At 38.8% G+C, this 24,962-nt stretch overlaps 1 protein-coding gene across 9 annotated transcripts in view; it reads right to left on the bottom strand.

Moving 5' to 3' along the window:
- Positions 1 to 24,962, bottom strand: part of CDKAL1 (CDKAL1 threonylcarbamoyladenosine tRNA methylthiotransferase) — a 669,277-nt gene that overhangs the window by 462,153 nt on the left and 182,162 nt on the right. For all 9 annotated transcript variants that reach the window (XM_082638078.1, XM_082638075.1, XM_082638082.1 and 6 more), the window contains one exon: positions 22,255 to 22,303. In XM_082638078.1, the coding sequence (XP_082494204.1) occupies positions 22,255 to 22,303 (49 nt within the window). The remainder of the gene's footprint in view (positions 1 to 22,254; positions 22,304 to 24,962) is intronic.

The following is a 24,962-nucleotide window of genomic DNA, read 5'->3' on the forward strand; positions in this document are numbered from 1 at the left end:
ACATACAAACCAATCGTTCCCCCTCTGGTTCTCAAAGCTAAAGTCATTTGTACAAGTTAGCCTTAGAATATCATTACATATTATAGAAGCACCAGTAATCTGGCAACTTGGACTCCAATTGTTTATTTCTTTTCCCTTTAATTTCTTTTTCTTCTAAAGCCTCTATAAACAGCCAGACTTTCCTTCAATACTTCATTCTTCTCACCTAATTTTAAAGGCCATTCACTGTTTCCTTAATATGTTACCACCCACCTCCACTACCACCAGAGAGGCCTCATGCCAAGTTTGTTTCATCTCTTACTAACTGCTCTCACTTCACACAAATTCAGTCCTATTAACAGACATTATGAAGACCTATCTGAACCCTAAACTCTGGGTCGTCCTGCTGGAAAGCTTCCTAATAAAAGCAAACCCAACCCAATGCTGGGGCAGAGGGTAAGAGAAGACTGGTAGATATACAAGCAAAAACAAAAATTAAAAAATGAGTAAATGCACTACAGACATCAATTCTCACTTAAGAGAGCCCCATCAATTTGAATATTGTTTAAGAATATTGAAAGGAAAGCTCAGTTTACTGTTTTTCTACAAAATGCTTGGAGCTGTTACTCAGCATAGCCTCCAAAGGCTTTTTTTTTTTTTTTTTTGCGGTACGCGGGCCTCTCACTGCTGTGGCCTCTCCCGCCGCGGGGCACAAGCTCCGGATGCGCAGGCCCAGCGGCCATGGCTCACGGGCCCAGCCGCTCCGCGGCATGTGGGATCCTCCCGGACTGGGGCACGAACCCGTGTCCCCTGCATCGGCAGGCGGACTCCCAACCACTGCGCCACCAGGGAAGCCCCAAAGGCTTTTTAACTACTTAATTACACAGAAAAACAAAAATTTAGCCAAAGTTTGTCTCTACTCCGTTCAATGTCATTCCTCATATGTAGGCTCCTCCCAAGAAAGCAAGCATTCTCTAATAGTCACACTTAAGTAACTCTCTTGAAATATTTTCATTTTAAAAGAAGAAAGCAAAGTGAAACAAAGTAGTTGGGTTAAGTGAAAGAAGCAGCTAGTCTGGGTTGGAAAATTTTACCCGAAATGCTAGAATTGACTCAAAACACAAGATCATTACAATTCAAGCGCCAATTTTAGCTACTAAGATTTCAGCAATTACGAAGAATTTAAATGTTAACTAGAACAATGACACCTAGAAAAAGACATTAAAATAAGAGAAGAATGGTAAGAATCAACTGCCCAAAAAGACAGAATTCAAAGCGTGAATCAAAGTATAAGCAAAGAGAGCCTACTAAGGTCCTGATGTTACCAGCGTGCATTTCCAGAGTTTTGAGTTGGAGACGGAGATAAGGACAGAATACAAAGTTTAGATCCCCTAAAAGTTTGAGGGTTATTTAATATCAAAACTCTTCTTGCACAAAAAAGTATATAATTATAATGACATGAAATTTATGTATGATCCAGAACTGTGGAAGATGTAAAGATGAAAACATGTTGGAATGGAAAATTCTAAGGCAACTTTTTCTTCCATTCATACAGCATTGTTGGTACAACTAATGACAACTATTTTCAAGTCATCATACTGGACAAAGAATACATAAAATAAATAATCCACATAAGCAAGATGTCTTCTTATAGTAATGGAAATACCTTCTGGAGGCAAACTACCAGAAGCATTTAATTTTATGATTCAATTACATCTTTTGCAAGCAGATATACCTTTTATGACAGTGGGAGGAGATTTATACGGTGCCAACTTATTTTTCACAACCTAAATCAAGTGTACATCAAAATATTCAAAAGTCAAAGCAGTCGCACGTCAGTAAGTCCACCTCAGTACTGACCCTTAAAAGAACTCATGTGGTTGGCTGTCTTGCTACAGTAGGCTCCCCTGAATTCTATATATTTCTTTTCTATTTTTCCCCACACTCTATTTACTTTTTTATTTTTTAAATTTGTGTTGAGTATAGCTGTGTAAAGTATAGTTGCTTTACAATGCTGCGTTAGTTTTTACCATACAGCGAAGTGAATCAGCTATACATATACATATATCCCCTTTTTTGGATTTCCTTCCCATTCAGGTCACCACACATCTCCTGAATTCTAAATTTCAGTAGCTCCACTTTAATGTTTTAGGGTGTGTTTTGTTTTTTTTTTTTTTTTTTTTTGCGGTATGCGGGCCTCTCACTGCTGTGGCCTCTCCCGTTGCGGAGCACAGGTTCCAGACGCGCAGGCTCCGGACGCGCAGGCTCAGCGGCCATGGCTCACGGGTCCAGCCCCTCCGCAGAATGTGGGATCTTCCCGGACCGGGGCAGGAACCCGTGTCCCCTGCATCGGCAGGCGGACTCTCAACCACTGCGCCACCAGGGAAGCCCTAGGGTGTTTTTTTTTGTTTTGTTTTGTTTTTGCGGTACACGGACCTCTCACTGTTGTGGCTTCTTCCGATGCGGAGCACAGGCTCCGGATGCGCAGGCTCAGCGGCCATGGCTCACGGGCCCAGCCGCTCCACGGCATGTGGGATCTTCCCGGACCGGGGCACGAACCTGTGTCCCCTGCATCGGCAGGCGGACTCTCAACCACTGCGCCACCAGGGAAGCCCTGGGGTGTGTTTTTTAACATCTTATTGGAGTATAATTGCTTTACAATAGTGTGTTAGTTTCTGCTAACAAAGTGAATCAGCTATACGTATATCCCCTCCCTCTTGCATCTTCCTCTCACCCTCCCTATCCCACCCCTCCAGGTGGACACAAAGCACCAAGCTGATCTCCCTGTGCTATGCAGCTGCTTCCCACTAGCTATCTATTTTACCTTTGGTAGTGTATATATGTCCATGCCACTCTCTTAGTTTGTCCCAGCTTACCCTTCCCCCTCCCCAGATTTAATGTTTATGGCAATAAAGCTACTCAGTACTTCCATTTCAGTAAGTAAAGCATCCATGGCAGCAATGCAAAAACTTAATCATTGCTCATGCTCAAACCCATATTCCCCAAATTACTGCACCAGGTGATGAAAGCAGAGATAATAGACCTAATAACAGATGGCATTCAAGCTCCTAAAAAAAAAAAGAGAGAGAGAACACCACTATACAAGAATAAGGAACCTGTAAGCCACACTCAGCTCAAATCTCCACATCCGATCATGAATGAAAATGTCAAGCTCCTCCTGCAACTCTTCAAATCATTATAAAGTGTCACCGAGGAGCGGTGGGAGGCAGTATAAAGGCAACCTAAAGGGAGGCAGTCAGGGAAGGGGCATCTGGCACTTATTTGTTGGCTTTAAATTCACAATCTTAGTCCTCAACCCCCTGTGACTGGCATTACCACTGCCCTTCTGGAGAAATGAGGACAGTGAAATAAGTGTAGAAATGTACGAAAAACAAAGAGGATGTACATTTTATATCACAACACAATACACTAATGCACATGCATGACCGAAACAAAAGTTCCGAAATGCTACAGATGAGTAAAAACTGAAGTAGGTTTGAAATATTATTTTATCAATATTTAGATACAACATAAAGACTCCCCAAACCCAACCCCCCCCAAAAAAAAACTATTCTGTCCTGAGTCATCACAATGACTTCTGCCCTAAAGGGACTTAGGGTCTTGAGGAAAACAACTTGTAAACAAATAACTGGAATGAAATGTCAGACAGGGTCTGATCAGTGTTTTTAAGGACAGTAGATCCCCATGAGAGAGTGGTCAACTCTCCTAAACAAAGATCAGTGAAGGCTTCAAGGAGAAGTGACACTGTCGTGTGGGAGGCTGAGCAGGCCAGATACAAGTTACATACACACCTACAGGGATTCCCCAGTACGTCTGGACACAACGCTGCTAACACAGCGAGCACAGATCGCTGCTACACATCCTGTCTGTTCATCTTCTGCTTCTTAAAGCAGCCTATCGCGAAAACCAGAATTCACTGGAAAGATTCATGAAGACTTGGCGTAAAGGAGCTCCGCTGGGAAAAACCCCACCTCCAAAAATTAAATGCCTCTAAACATAGTTCATGAGATAGAAATTCTGTGGGTTTGAGATACGCATTCTTAGTTCTAATCAAAAGACTGGCCAAACATTATTGTTAACGGTTAATTCAAAACCTCGGTATTGAACACTGAGAAACAAACAAACAAACCTTAATTCAAGAATTTACAATTAATGTTGGTTGTGAAACGTTAAAGACAAAGTTATCGACATCAAAATCCTTCTGATTACAGCTTCAATACTTATCTGGCCTAAATACAAAACTAGAATTTAGAACATAGACCATATCCTTAAAAAACATGGAAGGAGGGCTTCCCTGGTGGCGCAGTGGTTGAGAGTCCGCCTGCCGATGCAGGGGACACGGGTTCGTGCCCCGGTCCGGGAAGATCCCACATGCTGCGGAGTGGCTGGGCCCGTGAGCCATGGCCGCTGAGCCTGCACGTCCGGAGCCTGTGCTCTGCAGCGGGAGAGGCCACAACAGTGAGAGGCCCGCGTACCACCAAAAAAAAAAAAAAAAAAAAAAAAACATGGAAGGATTTTCTTGACTTAATCATTTGACAGTAAAAACAGTATAAACTGTGTTTTACCTTAAAACCTTCCAAAATTACCTTTAAAAAACACACCCAAGAGAATTCTCTCTGCAGAATCTCTTTAGGTTTTACTGGTTTGATTAGCTTCTTTATTGGTTGCTTACAGTTAAGGAATACGTTTACTCACTCATTTCCTAAATTAAGCACCCTTATAGCAAGGTAAGACTAAAATATTCTTTTCAGAATTTTTAAAAAAAATATAGCAAATCTTTATTAACTCCTAACAAAAAAAGTTTTTATGTTGGCACAAAATAAAATGGCAAGTAAAACTGAGAAGGAGGAAAGGGAAAAAGAAATCAAAGAGGAAACAAGAAACATGAAGGAACAAAACGTGTAAGTGAGAATATGAAAGGGAACTAGAAATGGTTGAGCCGTGACCTTAGTCAATAGGCAGGAGGGATGGAGATAACAATAAATGGGTCTCACTTTGTCACTTCCCTCCATTCAAGGTAAGCAGCTTAATAGAACCTAAAGAACTTGAGATTAGAGGAGTAGGTTTCAAATTATAGTACACTGCTGCCTTGCTATATAATCAGTAATGCCAGGGTTCCTGTGGAGTACAAATGAATTAATGTATACGAAAGGGTAAGCTACAAAGAGCCAGACAGAAGGTAATTACAGTTACTACTATAATTAATGCAACTGTAATCTTATCAAGACCTATAATGCTAATGACGTTTCTCAAAAGCAAGAAGGCAAGGAGATTTTTAAAACTTTCACTGTAAAATAAAGTCAGATCCCATTTATTTTTAAACCTCTGGAGAACTAGGAAATAGGTCACAAATAATTGCATTGATAATGATAATCAGATTTGCGAATGATTTTTAAAATATTTTAAATATATAAATCAAAGTAGATTCCCTCTCAAATCACTCACTGCATTCCGATACAATTTCTTGTATATGAGGGAAGAGAAAGAAGGCATAAGTAGGGTACAAGGAACTGCACCTGACCCTGGGTAAGTCTAAGCATAGGTGCCAGAGAGCCATGGCTGTTTTCCCACCCCAGGACATCTGAGTGATAGGATGCATACCACTGTGACAGTGGCTCACATGGCAAATGAATCTAGGTGAAGGGCCACATGGCAGAGTCTCCAAGCCCCCCAGCTTCCCCAGGTTCAGGTAAGCCACCCTGCCATCTTCCCACTCTGGCTAAGGGTCCCTCTCCAAGCAAACACCCTTGAGAATCACTGCTGCAGGTGATGTTCACACCTTGCATTAAATCCTCTCAAATTACTTTTTTCCCCCCAGCAATCCCAGTCACCAAGATGAAAACTGCCTGTCTCAAAGTCCCAAAAATAAATATGCCCCAGGGTAGAAATGAAAGTTGCTTTAGAGAAGCACAAAACTCTATAGCAACACCGGGAAGTACACCACTTATCACCACCTAGGATGGCATTACCACGGAATACAGTAAAGGCAAAGGAGTCAAGGAACTGTGCTTTACTCAAGACCCTCTTCACTGGAGAATACAGAGACATACAAAAGAAAAATGCATGGTATGTCTGCCACAAACGCCTTCAAATTCATTTTGTAAGTAAGAAGGTATGGGGAAAGAAAAAGTAAACTCTGGCATGTGGAGATTAGGATGCAAGAAAAAGCTAGTCACATTACAATAACTTTTGCTAGAGATCACTGTCCAAAATGTCAATGTCTCATTCTAATGACAGGCTCTGAAACTCAGTTTTATAGTACAGACTCCAACACTCCTAGAATGTCAGTCAGAGCTGAAGGGACCTTCCATGTCATACAATTTACAGCCCAGGAAACTGAGGACAATGAGGTTGCGTGGGTTGTTAAACACGACGCTGTTAGCAGCAGACCAAGTAATTCAACATAACCCTTCACATCCTCAATCCATGATTCTAGCCCATCACAGCACCAGACTTCAGGGTAGCTTAAAGAAATGGGGCACTTGAATTTTCAGAGTTGCACTAAAGATTTAATGTGTTAGAAACCATCCTTCACAAACACATTTCAGTTACTATTTCTTTATTACTCAATAAAATGTATGCCTCATTATAACAGTAGTACGGATAAATTTCTCCTTAAAAATCCATCCATAGTTGATATCCTAACTGGAGATTCTGCAAATGAGTCCCCCCACCCCCAAACTAATAAGTAAGTGAAATTAGTGTTTATTCTCTCAGTCTCAGAAGTAACTGCTACACATATGCTGTGTGCTCTGTAGAGTGTTATGGAATGAATTTTTAAAAGGAAAGATGTGCATCTCCAAACATTAGATACAAAACTCTGTATCAACTGAGCATTCCTTCTCTATACCAAGTGCTAACAATACTAGGTTTTCTAAGGAAAGGTCAATGGTATCACCTAAAAGACACCCTACAACTAGTCTCATTAAATAAATTCTTCTAATTCACAAAATTTTCAAGAAAATGAGAAAATCAGATTTAAATTTCCTGTCTAGTTACATCTGAGCCATCAAATTACTCTATGTTGCCAGTTTTTTCACTTGTTTGTGTTATATGATTTTACTGGCAATAAAATATCAATATTTGTTTTTTAATAAAATTTTCAAAAATGTCATAATTTTTATGTATATTTTGCTACTGGAGTTTTAGATACTGCACCTCTAACATCACCTGGTTTCCGCTTTGTATTTCTATTTTTACAGAACCCAGCTATAAAGTACCAAAGAAGAATTACCAATACAATTTACTATTGTGTTAAAGAACAAACTGCAACAGAAAATACCACAATCAACCTACAATTTCACCCTCTATTTAAAAAACGTAATAAAGCTGCTAGGATTATTTTCTCTAAGTTTATCGTCCCAACTATTCTCATTATATTTTACTAAACGAAAATAGTAGACTCTTTAAATGAAGACTAAAGCTTCTCCAGACATGCAATAAACCACATATGTGCATGCAGAGCATAAAAGCAGTGTACCACATGCCAATTCTCTACAAAGGCAGTTACAATAAAGGAAGAACTTAAGTACATTAAAGTTTTTTTATTATATTAATTTTAATGTTTTCTATGACAGCCTCAAAACAGGATTAATTGATCTACTTGTCATTGTTTACTGAATAAATCCTATTAGAATAAATAGAAATTAGAACTGTGGGACTCAGAAATTGTTATATCTGAGAATACCAAATACCTGCAATGAAAATTATTAATACACAGACATGATTAATGTTCAAACTTCATAAACTGTTTTAACATGAACAGTTCTCACAAAAGTCTAGACTACAGTAATGCATTTTTAGAGAATTCAACAATACTTGCAGTCTCACCTTCATGGAATCTGCCAAGGCAGAATCAAGCTTTGCAAAGAGTTAACATGTAAGCGCAATTTTCACAGCAGGCAAGTCCCTGTTAATATTTAAACAAGGAAGGATGGGGCTACTTTACCAGACAGATCAGTGGGACCACTAACACAAGGGTTGGGTCATGGGAAGCCTGAGAAGTTCAAACTTAAAGTAATTTCCTTTCCTTGTTTTGAACAATCAAATCCAGTGAACCATTATAACAGTGTTATGTGCAAACTCTAACACGATCATCAACCTAACAAACTATTCAACACTATGCACCCTCCCCACTTCCACTCTGGAATGAAGAATTCAAAGTTAATGAAATACCCAAGACTTCATATCAATAAATTCCATTATTAATAAAAGATGGTTGCAAACCATAAGATAATGCATCTTTGAACAGAAAGGGAAATATAAGTGATGAACACACAAAAGCAGTGTAATTAACTTTAAGACAAACCAAAGCATATAAAACAAGTCTGAAGCCAGCACAGCAGAATTCACCTGGGGGACACATTTATGCATTTATTTGAGTTTTAAAAGTTTTAATGGCAGAAAAATATTTGACAAATTAAAGTTACTTAACTACTTTTATTTTAAAAAATAAAATAAACATGACTACTTCCAATGTTTAAAGAAGACTCTTTTGAGAGCATCTATTGGCTATTTTGCAGCAGATAAATAATTCTGGGACTGCTCTGTGGCTAGAAACAGGACTGATAATTTAGCTAATAAAGTTATAAAGTTAGAGAAATACAGACAAGACATGGTGGTTTCTCCAATAAACTGTCCTTTCCAGCCATTATTCCAAACTAGCTATTATAAAATAAAGTGATGTGAAAAATCAACTTATAGTCTCATGGTAGAACTTTGCTGTTTGGGACATAAAGACATTTGCCTGGTCTTACTTCTAAAACTATTATGATTTGAAAAAATGCTACGTAAAAGAGATACAGTGAATAAAAATAAGTTCATTCTAGAACATATAAGAAATACAGAGGATAAATAAGCAAAGTCAGAGGACTGGTTATTTGAGGGAAACAAAGGAGAGAGAAGGGAAAGAAGACTGAAAGGGACATGAACTGACACATCTAAGAAGGTGGCAAAATGCAATGATTACCAACCTGTAACCACATATTAACACGGAACATAAACTTAAAACAAACAGGCTCATGAGAAAAAAACCAAAACCAGATAACAGCAATAAATTTCTGGCTCCTTTAGTTATTAGAAGGCAGAAGTTATCACCTATCTAATTATACCAGTGAGACTGGGAAGTATTCCCAACACGTAAAGCCAATGCACAACTTTTTCTACTATATTCATACTATAGTAACTACATAAGAGATTACATAATGTGATGATGTGTAAGAGTATCCATTCAAAGCTTATTTCAACATCACTAATCATTAGAGAAATGCAAATCAAAACTACAGTGAGGTATCACCTCACACCACTCAGAATGGCCATCATCAAAAAATCTACAAACAATAAATGCTGGAGAGGGTGTGGAGAAAAGGGAACCCTCTTGCACTGTTGGTGGGAATGTAAATTGACACAGCCACTATGGAGAACAGTATGGAGGTTCCTTTAAAAACTAAAAATAGAACTATCATAAAACCCAGCAATCCCACTACTGGGCATATTATACTCCGAGAAAACCATAATTCAAAAAGAGTCATGTACCACAATGTTCACTGCAGCTCTATTGACAATAGCCAGGGCGTGGAAGCAACCTAAGTGTCCATCGACAGATGAATGGATAAAGATGTGGCACATATATACAATGGAATATTACTCAGCCATAAAAAGAAACGACTTTTGAGTTATTTGTAGTGAGGTGGATGGACCTAGAGTCTGTCATACAGAGTGAAGTAAGTTGGAAAGAGAAAAACAAATACCATATGCTAACACATATATATGGAATCTAAAAAACAAACCAAAAGAATGGTTCTGAAGAACCTAGGGGCAGGACAGGAATAAAGATGCAGATGTAGAGAATGGACTTTAGGACATGGGGAGGGGGAAGGGTAAGCTGGGACAAAGTGAGAGAGTGGCATGGATACACTACCAAATGTAAAATAGATAGCTAGTGAGAAGCAGCCACACAGCACAGGGAGATCAGCTCTGTGCTTTAGGACAAAAAAAAGTAACAAACTATTAAATACTTCTAATTATCAAAATTAGCCATCAAATTACTCTATGTTGCCAGTTTATTCACTTGAGATAGGGAGGGTGGGAGGGAGACTCAAAAGGAAGGAGATATGGGGATATATGTACATGTATAGCTGATTCACTTTGTTATAAAGCAGAAACTAATATACCATTGTGAAACAATTATACTCCAATAAAGATGTTAAAAAAAAGAAAATTATTTTATTGAAAAGAAAATACTGAAAAAGGAGATGTGCTTTTAGTGGTTCAATATTATCCCAGATGTCCCATGCTACATATCCAAGCTCAGTTCACTTACTCATTAAGTTTAGAAACACCTTCAAGTAAATCTCCATCGGACTTCGTAAGAGAAGTTACTAAGTCATTAACACTAATAAAACCACACTTGAGATAGTTCCGCCTTACAGTCTCAATTTACAAAAAGTTTATATTCTAAATTAGTATCAAGTGCAAAGTACAGTTCTGACAGAGTAAAGATTAATAGCAATGTGTTAAATAAGAAAGAGCTGTTTGGTGAAGCACCCTGGGAATTTAGGTCAGCCTAATCCAGGATCACATCAATTACTGAGAAGGTAGGGGAAATGGAAAATCAATTAAACTTGCAGATTGTACCATACTGGGAAAGCCTTCAATTACCAATACTGGAGGCAACTGAAACCAGACTAAATGAAATACCAGCAAACATATTAAAACAATTGAGGCCTCCTTTATTAGAGACTGACTAGAGAAGAAATATGACTTAACAGTAAAAACATTTTTCTATTTTCAATACGCAATATTTATTTGCAACCATTTATCTTAAGTTACCTGGTTTGACTACCTTTTCCAAAGACAAGAACTTTTTTGAAGATGTTTTTTGTTTAGAGGACTTCATATACATATATCAAAACAAATACCCAGATTTATATTTCCTTCAAAGCTTTTTTTTTGTTTTTTTGTTTGTTTTTTTTGGCGGTACACGGGCCTCTCATTGTTGTGGCCTCTCCGGTTACGGAGCACAGGCTCCGGACACGCAGGCTCAGCGGCCATGGCTCACGGGCCCAGCCGCTCCACAGCATCTGGGATCCTCCCGGACCGGGGCACGCATCCGTGTCCCCTGCATCCGCAGGCGTACTCTCAACCACTGTGCTACCAGGGAAGCCCCCTTTCAAAGCTTTTATACCAAAAAATAGGGGGGGCTTTAATGACCATGTAAAACAAGACTAAGGTGCATATGAGTATTTTTTAAAGAAAGAAATGAAGGAGTAGCTTCAAGATGGTGGAAGAGTAAGACGTGGAGATCACCTTCCTCCCCACAAATACATCAGAAATACATCTACACGTGGAACAACTCCTACAGAACACCTACTGAACGCTGGCAGAAGACCTCAGACCTCCCAAAAGGCAAGAAACTCTCCCATGTACCTGGGTAGGGCAAAAAAAAAAAAAGGAAAAACAGAGCAAAAGAATAGGGACAGGGCCTCCCTGGTGGCGCAGTGGTTGAGAGTCCGCCTGCCGATGCAGGGGATACGGGTTCGTGCCCCGGTCTGGGAGGATCCCATATGCCGCGGAGCGGCTGGGCCCGTGAGCCATGGCCGCTGGGCCTGCGCGTCCGGAGCCTGTGCTCCGCAACGGGAGAGGCCACAACAGTGAGAGGCCCGCATACCGCAAAAAGAAAAAAAAAAAAAAAAAAGAATAGGGACAAGACCTGCACCAGTGGGAGGGAGCTGTGAAGGAGGAAAGCTTTCCACACACTAGGAAGCCCCTTCACTGGCAGAGACGGGGGGTGGCGGGGGGGATGCTTCGGAGCTGCGGAGGAGAGCACAGCAACAGGGGCGCAGAGGGCAAAGCGGAGAGATTCCCACATGGAGGATCGGTGCCGACCAGCACTCACCAGCCTGAGAGGCTTGTCTGCTCACACGCCAGGGCGGGCGGGGCTGGAAGCTGAGGCTCGAGCTTTGGTCGGATCCCAGGGAGAGGACTGGGGTTGGTGGTGTGAACACAGCCTGAAGGGGCTAGTGCGCCACAGCTAGCCGGAAGGGAGTCCAGGGAAAAGTCTGGACCTGCCGAAGAGGCAAGAGACTTTTTCTTGCCTCTTTGTTTCCTGGTGCGCGAGGAGAGGGGATTCAGAGCGCCACTTAAAGGAGCTCCAGAGACGGGCACGAGCCGTGGCTATCAGCATGGACCCCAGAGATGGGCTTGAGGCGCTAAGGCTGCTGCTGCCGCCACCAAGAAGCCTGTGTGCAAGCCCAGGTCACTCTCCACACCTCCCCTCCCAGGAATCTGTGCAGCCCACCACTGCCAGAGTCCTGAGACCCAGGGACAACTTCCCCGGGAAAACACACGGCGCCTCAGGCTGCTGCAACATCCCGCCGTCCTCTACCGCTGCAGGCTCGCCCCGCATCCATACCCCTCCCTCCCCCCGGCCTGAGTGAGCCAGAGCCCCCGAATCAGCTGCTCCTTTAACCCCGTCCTGTCTGAGCGAAGAACTCACGCCCTCAGGAAACCTACACGCACAGGCAGGGCCAAATCCAAGGCTGAGCCCCGGGAGCTGTGCAAACAAAGAAGAGAAAGAGAAATCTCTCCCAGCAGCCTCAGGAGCAGTGGATTAAATCTCCACAATCAACCTGATGTACCCTGCATCTGTGGAATACCTAAATAGACAACAACCATCCCAAATTGAGGAGGTGTACTTTGGGGGCAACAATATATATATTTTTTTTCCCTTTTTCTCTTTTTGTGAGTGTGTATGTGTATGCTTCTGTGTGTGATTCTGTCTGTGTAGCTTTGCTTTTACCATCTGTCCTAGAGTTCTGTCTGCCTGTTGTTCTTTTTTTTTTTTTAGGATAATTTTTAGCGCTTGTTATGATTGGTGGATTTGTTTTTTGGTTTGGCGGCTCTCTTCTTTCTTTTTTTTAGCGATTTAAAAAAATTTTTTAATAATTATTTTTTATTTTAATAACTATTTTATTTTATCTTCTTCTTTCTTTCTTTTTTTTTTCCTCCCTTTTATTCTGAGCTGTGTAGATGTCAGGCTCTTGGTGCTCCAGGCAGGGGTCAGGGCTGTGCCTCTGAGGTGAGAGAGCCAAGTTCAGGACACTGGTCCACAGGAGACCTCCCAGCTCCATGTAATATCAAACAGTGAAAATGTCCCAGAGATCTCCATCTCAATGCCAAGACCCAGCTCCACTCAATGACCAGCAAGCTACAGTGCTGGACACCCTATGCCAAACAACTAGCAGGATAGGAACACAACCTCACCCATTAGCAGAGAGGCTGCCTAAAACCATCATAAGGCCACAGACACCCCAAAACACACCAACAGCTGTGGACCTGTCCACCAGAAAGACATGATCCAGCCTCAGCCACCACAACACAGGCACTACTCCCCTCCACCAGAAAGCCTACACAACCCACTGAACCAACCTTAGCCACTGGGCACAGACACCAAAAACCAAGGGAACTACGAACCTATAGCCTGTGAAAAGGAGACCCCAAACACAGTAAGTTAAGCAAATTGAGAAGACAGAGGAACACACAGCAGATGAAGGAGCAAGATAAAACCCCACCAGACCAAACAAATGAAGAGGAAATGGGCAGTCTCCCCTGAAAAAGAATTCAGAATAAGGATAGTAAGGATGATCCCAAATCTTAGAAACAGAATGGAGAAAATACAAGAAACATTTAACAAGGACCTAGAAGAACTAAAGAGAAAACAAACAGTGATGCACAACACAATATGTGAAATTATAAATTCTCTAGAAGGGATCAATAGCAGAATAACTGAGGCAGAAGAACAGATAAGTGACCTGGAAAATAAAATAGTGGAAATAACTACTGCAGAGCAGAATAAAGAAAAAAGAATGAAAAGAATTGAGAACAGGCTCAGAGACCTCTGAGACAACATTAAACACACCAACATTCGAATTATAGGGGTCCCAGAAGAAGAAGAGAAAAAGAAAGGGACTGAGAAAATACTTGAAGAGATTATAGTCGAAAACTTCCTTAATATGGGAAAGGAAATAATTAATCAAGTCCAGGAAGCACAGAGAGTCCCATACAGGATAAATCCAAGGAGAAACACACCAAGACACATATTAATCAAACTATCAAAAATTATAATAAAAAGAAAAAATATTAAAACCAGCAAGGGAAAAACAACAAATAACACACAAGGGAATCCCCATAAGGTTAACAGCTGATCTTTCAGCAGAAACTATGCAAGCCACAAGGGAGTGGCAGGACATATTTAAAGTGATGAAAGAGAAAAACCTACAACCAAGATTACTCTACCCAGCAAGGATCTCATTCAGATTTGATGGAGAAATTAAAACCTTTACAGACAAGCAAAAGCTAAGAGAATTCAGCACCACCAAACCAGCTCTACAACAAATGCTAAAGGAACTTCTCTAGGCAGGAAACACAAGAGAAGGAAAAGACCTACAATAACAAACCCAAAACAATTAAGAAAATGGTAATAGGAACATACATATCAATAATTACCTTAAATGTAAATGGATTAAATGCTCCAACCAAAAGACATGGACTGCCTGAATGGGTAGAAAAACAAGACCTGTATATATGCTGTCTACAAGAGACCCACTTCAACCTAGGGACACATACAGACTAAAAGTGAGGGGATGAATAAAGATATTCCATGCAAATGGAAATCAAAAGAAAGCTGGAGTAGAAATTCTCATATCAGACAAAATAGACCTTAAAGCAAAGACTATCACAGGAGACAAAGAAGGACACTACATAATGATCAAGGGATCAATCCAAGAAGAAGATATAACAATTGTAAATATTTATGCACCCAACATAGGAGCACCTCAATACTTAAGGCAAATGCTAACAGGCATAAAAGGGAAAACAACAGTAACACAATCATAGTAGGGGACTTTAACACGCCACTTTCACCAATGGACAGATCATCCAAAATGAAAATAAATAAGGAAACACAAGCTTTAAATGATACATTAAACAAGATGGACTTAACTGATATTTATAGGACATTCCATCCAAAAACAACAGAATACACTTTCTTCTCAAGTGCCCATGGAACATTCTCCAGGATAGAACATATCTTGGGTCAAAAATCAAGCCTTCATAAATTTAAGAAAATTGAAATCATAACAAGTATCTTTTCCAACCACAATGCTATATGAGAGTAGATATCAATTACAGGAAAAATACTGTAAAAAATACAAACACATGAATTTAAACAATACACTACTTAATAACCAAGAGACCACTGAAGAAACCAAAGAGGAAATCAAAAACTACCTAGAACAAATGACAATGAAAACACAATGACCCAAAACCTGTGGGATGCAGCAAAAGCAGTTCTAGGAGGGAATTTATAGCAATACAATACTACCTTATGAAATAAGAAACAGCTCAAATAAACAACCTAACCTTACACCTAAAGCAATTAGAAAAAGAAGAACAAAAAAATCCCAAAGTTAGAAGAAGGAAAGAAATCATAAAGATCAGATCAGAAATAAATGAAAAATAAATGAAGGAAACAATAGCAAAGATCAATAAAACTAAAAGCTGGTTCTTTGAGAAGATAAACAAGATTGATAAAACATTAGCCAGACTCATCAAGAAAAAAAAATGGAGAAGACTCAAATCAATAGAATTAGAAATGAAAAAGAAGTAACAACTGACACTGCAGAAATACAAAGGATCATGAGAGATTACTACAAGCAACTCTATGCCAATAAAATGAACAACCTGGAAGAAATGGACAAATTCTTAGAAATGCACAACCGTCCAAGACTGAACCAGGAAGAAACAGAAAATATGAACAGACCAAACAAGCACTGAAATTGAAACTGTGATTAAAAATCTTCCAACAAACAAAAGCCCAGGACCAGATGGCTTCACAGGCGAATTCTATCAAACACTTAGAGAAGAGCTAACATCTATCCTTCTCAAACTGCTCAAACTATAGCAGAAGGAGGAACACTCCCAAACTCATTCTACGAGGCCACCATCACCCTGATACCAAAACCAGACAAAGATGTCACAAAGAAAGAAAACTATAGGCCAATATCACTGATGAACATAGATGCAAAAATCCTCAACAAAATACTAGCAAACAGAATCCAACAGCACATTAAAAGGATCATACACCATGATCAAGTGGGATTTATTCCAGGAATGCAAGGATTCTTCAATATACACAGATCAATCAATGTGATACACCATATTAAGAAACTGAAGGAGAAAAACCATATGATCATCTCAATAGATGTAGAGAAAGCTTTCGACAAAATTCAACACCTATTTATGATAAAAACCCTCCAGAAAGTAGGCATAGAGGGGACTTACCTCAACATAATAAAGGCCATATCTGACAAACCCACAGGCAACATGGTCCTAAATGGTGAAACACTGAAACCATTTCCACTAAGATCAGGAACAAGACAAGGTTGCCCACTCTCACCACTCTTATTCAACAAAGTTTTGGGAGTTTTAGCCACAGCAATTAGAGAAGTAAAAGAAATAAAAGGAATCCAAATCAGAAAAGAAGAAGTAAAGCTGTCAGTGTTTGCAGATGACATGATACTATACATAGAGAATCCTAAAGATGCTACCAGAAAACTACTAGAGCTAATCAATGAATTGGGTAAAGTAGCAGGATACAAAATTAATGCACAGAAATCTCTGGCATTCCTATACACTAGTGATGAAAAATCTGAAAGTGAAATTAAGAAAACACTCCCATTTACCACTGCAACACAAAGAATAAAATATCTAGGAATACACCTACCTAAGGAGACAAAAGACCTGTATGCAGAAAATTATAAGACACTGATGAAAGAAATTAAAGATGATACAAACAGATGGAGAGATATACCATGTTTTTTGATTGGAAGAATCAACATTGTGAAAATGACTATACTACCCAGAGCAATCTACAGATTCAATGCAATCCCTATCAAACTGCCACTGGCATTTTTCACAGAACTAGAACAAAAAACTTCACAATTGGTATGGAAACACAAAAGACCCCAAATAGCCAAAGCAATCTTGAGAAAGAAAAATGGAGCTGGAGGAATCAGGCTTCCTGGCTTCAGATTATACTACAAAGCTACAGTAATCAAGACAGTATGGTACTGGCACAAAAGCAGAAATATAGATCAATGGTACAGGATAGAAAGCCCAGAGATAAACCCACACACATATGGTCACCTTATCTTTGATAAAGGAGGCAAAAATATACAGTGGAGAAAAGACAGCCTCTTCAATAAGTGGTGCTGGGAAGACTGGACAGCTACATGTAAAAGAATGAAATTAGAACACTTCCTAACAAAATACACAAAAATAAACTCAAAATGGATTAAAGATCTACGTGTAAGTAAGGCCAGACACTATCAAACTCTTAGAGGACAACAAAGGCAGATCATTCTGTGACACAGATCACAGCAAGATCCTTTTTGACCCACCTCCTAGAGAAATGGAAATAAAAACAAAAATAAACAAATGGGACCTAATGAAACTTAAAAGCTTTTGCACAGCTAAGGAAACCATAAATAAGATGAAAAGACAACCCTCAGAATGGGAGAAAATATTTTCAACTGAAGCAACTGACAAAGGATTAATCTCCAAAATTTACAAGCAGCTCATGCAGCTCAATATCAAAAAAACAAACAAACCAATCCAAAAATGGGCAGAAAACGTAAATAGACATTTCTCCAAAGAAGATATACAGATTGCCAACAAACACGTGAAAGAATGCTCAACAGCATTAATCATTAGAGAAGTGCAAATCCAAACTACAATGAGATATCATGTCACACCAGTCAGAATGGCCATCATCAAAAAATCTACAAACAATAAATGCTGGAGAGGGTGTGGAGAAAAGGGAACCCTCTTGCACTGTTGGTGGGAATGTAAATTAATACAGCCACTATGGAGAACTGTATGGAGCTTCCTTAAAAAACTACAAATAGAACTACCATATGACCCAGCAATCCCACTACTGGGCATATACCCTGAGAAAACCAGAGTTCAAAAAGAATCATGTACCAAAATGTTCACTGCAGCTCTATTTACAATAGCCAGGACATGGAAGCAACCTAAGTGTACACTGACAGATGAATGGATAAAGAAGATGTTGCACATATATACAATGGAATATTACTCAGCCACAAAAAAGAAATGAAATCGAGTTATTTGTAGTGAGGTGGATAGACCTAGAGTTTGTCATACAGAGTGAAGTAAGTCACTTCTTCAGAAAGAGAGAAACAAATACCGTATGCTAACACATATATATGGAATCTAAAAAACAAACCAAAAAAATGGTCATTAAGAATCTAGAGGCAAGATGGGAATAAAGACGGAGACCTACTAGAGAATGCAAGAGGGAAGAGATATGGGGATATATGTATATATATAACTCATTCACTTTGTTATAAAGCAGTAACTAACACATCATTGTAAAGCAATTATACTCCAATAAAGGTGTTAAAAAAAAAGTAAATCCTTTAAATATTATACTTTTTCCCTTAGCTTTAATTACATATCTTGTTCAACTATCAAGATGATACAAAAGAAAATCCTAAAGTCGTTATAATATACTGTCTCCTAAAGCAAATGCTATAAATGGATGGAATTTTCAGGCCACTAGTGTTTAACAGTGAGAACTCATTCAGCATATCTTAAATTCTCCAGTTTGCTCCAACCAAGACAGATATAAAAAGAGTATGCTTTGTTTGGTTTTCTTGTAATTACAATAGATTTAAATGTTTTTATCACCAGTGTATCTTATTAATACCTTTTTTAAAAATGCTACTTTGTATACCACAAGAAGAATGCAAACAGGCTGTGGCAGAGGCTGTGTGTTCAAACCCCCTTCAAGGAAGACATATGAAGACAGCGTAACAGGAATCAAATGTGAAAACAAGACAGTTATAGCAGAATCCTCTAGTCAGGCTGTATTCCATCTGGCCCTCCTGGGCAGAGCCTTCTTCTCCATGGAGCATTTATCAATCAGGGTCCCAGCAAGCAGATGGCACACTGCATAACTGAAGAGATTTTAATAAAGGGACTATTTACTAAAGCTTGGCAAGGTTAGGAAAACCAGCAAGAGACAATGCAATACTCTCAGGCTAGCAACAATGGGGTGTGTTTTCACCCCTGGGCCTGAAAAAGCAAAGGAAAGGAAGAGTTACAGGAACCCGGAAAAACAGATGAATAGAGAGGGCCACCTGACAGGAGCTGTGACCTTCAGGTTAGGATGGGCAGGTAAGAAGGGAGTGAGAGAGGGGAACGAATCCTCCCATTTCACACTCTAGTCACACCCCCAACCTCTAACTGGAGAAATCCAACTAGATGCCAGGTAGCAAGGATCCTACTGATGCAGTCCACACAGGTCTGCCTCCATGGACACACATCAAGGTGGGGAATGGATCTGGAGGGAAACAGAACTTATCCACTTCTGTGCAAGATCCTAAGATGAATGTGAAGCAAACTGTAAATAATATACAAGACATATCAAACAGTACAGCTGACTGGAGCAAAAGGTGTATGTACGGAATTAATGGAAGAAAAAGTGGAAATGGTAGAATGAGTTAGAAGTCACAAGTTAATTTGGTAGGTAACAGGCAACCACTGAAGGTACACATACAGGAGAGTGAGATATTCCCAGAAAATGACAGCCGTATATACAGTGTGATTGAAAGGAGCATCACTGCAATCGAAGGTCAGTTGGATTATTCCTGCACCCTAAGTGTTCAGGGGGTAGTAAGAAGTAAACATTAACATGAATTTTCCCCTAGTGTATCCCAGGTATCTCAAAAGTCTTATCCATTTAATCCTCTCCACTTTAAACGGAGAAAACTGAGTCTCAGAAAAGTAACTTACTGAAAAACAACCAACAAGTAGTTAACTGTTACAAGGACCACATTATTTCACTAACTTGTGCTGTCTTGTAAGTCTTGGCAGTAGAAAAAGAAAGTGAAGAATGGAAGTTTCAGTGACAGGCCCAGATCTCCATTAACAAGAAGATCTCAGATGAGTCCCTTAAACCCTTCCTGGATCAGCTTCCTCATCTGCAAACTAAGGGCATCTAACAAAATTATTTCTGCCATCTCTGAAATTCTCCTGTTGTATTACTAAGACTTAATTCATCAAACTTTCCACCCTCAAACCAACCTGCCAGTGAACACCCACAGCACCTTCATCTTCAACTCATCTCTTGCTGTAGACTATCACAATTAAACCCAACTGCAGTCTCTCCAATAAACCCACTTAAGCAAAACTCTTCAGTGAGATGCTACCCCTAATTAACCCAACCTGGCAGTGACAGGCCTTCTGTGATATTGTGATATAAGAAATACATATTTGGTCACCATCCCCAGTTCTTGGTACAGATCTCCTAAAACTCTTATGATTTCCTGAGTGATAGGGTGAGAGGAGCATCTTTTGTTATTCATAATAAGCCCCTTTCAAGCAAATCTGAATTTGTATTAATGAGTTAACTCTTGGAGGAAGCAGGCTGGTTGGTGTCATCCGTGATGACATATGATGTGGAGCATCTTTTCATATGCTTATTTTCCATCTGTGTATCTTCTTTGGTGAGGTTTCTGATAAGGTCATTGGCCCATTTTTTAATCAGGTTGCTTATTTTCCTGTTGTTGGGTTTTGAGAGTTATTTGTGTATTTTAGATTACAGTTCTTCATCAGGTATGTCTTTTGCAAATATTTTCTTCCAGCCTGTGACTTGTCTTCCCATTCTCTTGATACTACTGTCTTTTTCATAGCAGAAGTTTTTCATTTTAATGAGGCCCAGCTCATCAATTATTTCTTTCACAGATGATGCCTTGGTGTTACATCTAAAAAGTAATCGCCATACCTATGGTCACCTAGATTTTCTCCTGTAAGATCTTTATTGTCATTCAATTTTTAAAAAATATTTAGTGGCTAGTATATGCCTGGTACTCAAGCAACAACACCCTCAAGCATCCTGAAGCACTGCTTTAAGAAGCTCAACTGAACAACTGTTAAGGCAGTGACTCTCAACTGGGAGAGAGCACAGCAATCATGGTATAGTATGAACGTAGTGTCAAGTTTAAGAGAACAGGCATCAGAATCAGATTGCCTAGATTCAGATTCCAACTATGCACTTACTGTGTGCCCCTATGTCGCAACTTCCTCTTCTAAAACATGAGGAAAACAGAGGTACCCACGGTACTTCACAGTACTGTTGTAAAATTAAATGACTTACTCCATGCTTAGCATAGTGCATGTCACACTGTAAGTGCACAATAAATGTTAGTAGTGATACTTCTAGACCTTACAAGATGGGGTTGAGGTATAGTTTGAAAAGAAATATTCAAAGTTATCACTGCTACAAATTTTTAATCGTGACATTTCATTTTATTTCAGGATTTCAAGGAAGACTAAGGTATAGTCTAAAATTCTCATATTCTGTGGTCACCTAGTAAATTAAAGACTCAAAATTAATGAAAAACAGCATGTGGAAGGTAGTAAATACAAGCCAGCAGGAAAAGTATGTGGTTAAAAATCTCAATTTGATGGAAGTAGACTTTTTTTAAAACACAAACTCCCATTTATTAAAAAAAATGGTAAAATTTTTAAGTGAGAACTCAATTCACTTAATATTTTAATATCATATTATCAGTTTTCATTTGTACTAATCTAACAGAAGAAAAGTAGACTATATTTACAAATTAATCCACAGAATTAAGAATGGTTTATTCCTCAGTGGCTTCAATAAGAATCTGTTTCAAAGAACACTGGCTAATAAAACAATCAAAGCATAATTCTATTTTCTGTAACTACAAAAATTATACATAGAAGAGGAATCAAAATTGAATACTACTTTTAAAGTACTTTCAGAAGGGATAACTACAACTAATTATGTGATATAAAAACAAGCAAATAATGTCAATTATATCTCAATAAAACTGAAAATAAAGGTGTTTCCTTATTTTAAAATTAAATTCTGTCTTCCTGATCTGAGGTTCAAATTAAATCTATTTTACACTAAAATAAAACTAAGATGTTTTAAAAAGACTATACCTGACATTTATAAGCCAACCAAATATATGCCTCCTATATTGGACTGGTCAATGCACAAAGCAGTCAAGGACAAAATTTTATGATTTTTGTCCAACAATAACTTTCATAAAAATGCTTAACAATGTTAACTAAGTAGTATTTTATAATACAGTTCAAATAATATATATATGTGCTTATCTGACTTTCAACAATTACCTTTAATTGTTTCCTCCACAACTTCTACCACACGATCTATCTGTTGAACCTAAAAAGAAAACAAACTGTTAGACAAGCAATTTACATGCAGAAGAAACAGCAATTTTTGTTTATCCTTCTGCTTGAGTCAACATAACACATTTCGAAGCACACAAATGCAAGTTTTCTTTAATTAATGCATTTGGAGATATTATAAGAAATGCTCCATATTGTTTTATGTTACAATGAAGTATGAAATTATCACTCTCCTGTCCTCCAATTATAATTGAAGAAATCATATTACATTTAAATAAACTGCCTGGAGTTCTATTAGGATAGCCTATCAACATAAACTCAACACATCCTGAGATATAAATTGCAGTTTAATTAAAACATGTATCTTCACACAGAGCTCCAAGGAAATATGACAACCTACACAAAAGGATACATGGTGGTATTAAGAAGATCTACTCCAAATTTTATGCTTTATTATTTTAACACTGAAACCCCTTTTAATGAATTTCTACCATGTGCTAGATACCCCGCCGCTCAGGTCCGTGGAATACAAAATCAAATAACAGCTCCTGCCCTAGACACAAGTGACTAAGGAAGATTTCCCAGGGTACCATGGGAACACAAAGGGAAGATAATAAAACACGTCTGAGTAATCCAGCAATGCTCCTCAGGGAACCCCAGAGATGACTCTTGAGGGATAAACAGGATTCAGATAGGAGAAGCCCACTAAGGGGATTCAGTTAGAGTGGCTACAGTTTGGAAAGAAAATGAAAAAAGCAAAGATTGTAGCCCAAGAAGCTAGAGGAAGGAGAGCAAGACAGGTAAGAAAAGGTCGTAAGTTGATATTTCTTCTACATTTAAAATCCTCAAAATCATTACTGTTTTATCACAAAACAGAAATATAAAAAGGAAATAAAGTAACTCATAACACCCTCCATTTCCACTCCTCAGATGAAATCACTCATAACGGTTTGATGAGTAGATACCAAGTGTTAAACATTTACACATAATTCTATTCTGTAGCGTTTTCTTCTGTAACAAATTATGAGATAGATAGATGACAGATAAAATAACAGACCTCCGCTTGATTTCTTTTTCTATACATCATCAATACATCTAGGTCTACTTCATTCACTTACTAGCTGCCTACTCTCTCACATATGGATATAACATAATGCATTCATACAGTTCAGTAGTGATGAATTCCCCTACTGATGAGCATTTTTGTCACTCCTAATCGTTCATTATTATACAATGATGTTGCAATGAACTCAACTGAGACAAGAAGAACCTTTTAAAAACACTTTATTTAAAATGCAATGTCACATCTCTTTGAAATATTCTTTTGGCCCCAGTGCCTTATAGGAAATAAGGGAAGACTTGAGAGAACACACTTGAATCCAGCTCTGCCTGTGGCCACTCAGCCCAGCATGATGGTAGTAGTCACAATAATTACTGAGAAATTGTCAAAGGCAAAGCAAATCTCAGAGAAAGTGAGATCTTTAGTCCTAAACAAACCTACCTAACTGGAGGTGGATGTGTCCACCTAGAACCACTGGAACCATTAAGTTCTGGTTTTGTTAAGAGAATCCACATGGCTTCCTTATAGAATGTGATCAAACCCAGGATAACAAGAGAGTTCAAAGAGGAAGAAGTAGCCAGCAGTGTCAAATGCTTCAGAGATACCAAGTCACATAAAGACTAAAATGGGTATACCTGGTTTAACAATAAGGGGGTCAATGAACCCAGTTCAGTAGTAATGAATCATAAATAAGAAAATGGTGACAGCTCATACAGACAATTCTTACAAAAAGCTGGGTAGAAAAAAGAGAAAGAGGACTCCTGATAGCTTAAAAAAAAAAATTGAGTATACATGTGTTGGTATATTTAATTCTTTCTTTCCTTCTTTCCTTTCTTCTTTAAAGTTTACATGCTGAGGAGAGAAAGGCCATAGATAAAAAGGAATTGAAGACAGAAGAAATAATTGATGGAGCTAGGTCCTTCAGGAAGCAGAGAGGGTAAGATCCAAAACACAGGTAGTAGAGACACAAGCCAGAATGGGAGAGGGGCCAAGTCATCTTCTGAGACAAGGGGTTAGGAGGGAAGCCTGAAAACAGATCTATTACTCTTGCAGAAGTCAAAGAGGATATTAAACAAGACTCCCATCTGTTGGCCTCAATTTCCTCAGTGAAATAAGAAGCAAGTTCATCTGCTATGAGTGAGAAAGCATACTGTTAAATAAGAACAGAGTGGATGTTTAAAAATACCTGTTAAAAGTTTAATACCTGGTAAAAAAAAAAAAAGAGAGAGAGAGAGAAGACTAGAAACACATAAAAACTGCTACGGTATTGAGATACCAGTTGAAACTAGATACCATGAACTTTTAACAATGACTCCATGTATAGCTGTCATTTTCCTCAGGGCCCAGCAGATCTTATGTAGGAACGAAACAGTCAAATGGATTGACCCAAGGTTTGTTCATTCCATCATTCATTCATTCATTCACTCATCATTTGTTAAACATCTAACAAGTGCCAGGAAGGTTCAAAAGGCTGGGGAAATAGCACAGAGATTTACAGGACAGATGTGAAGGATACGGAAAAAAGGAAACTATACTGGATAACATGAAACTTTAAGTATAGGTTAGATAGATAAAGAAGCAGAGCCAGAAAGGAGAAATAAAGTGGCTGGGGGTTGAAGGAAGGAAGGAAGAA

Source organism: Mesoplodon mirus, assembly GCF_964341445.2.
Source record: "Mesoplodon mirus genome assembly, chromosome: 12".
Classification (NCBI taxonomy): Eukaryota; Metazoa; Chordata; class Mammalia; order Artiodactyla; family Ziphiidae; genus Mesoplodon; species Mesoplodon mirus.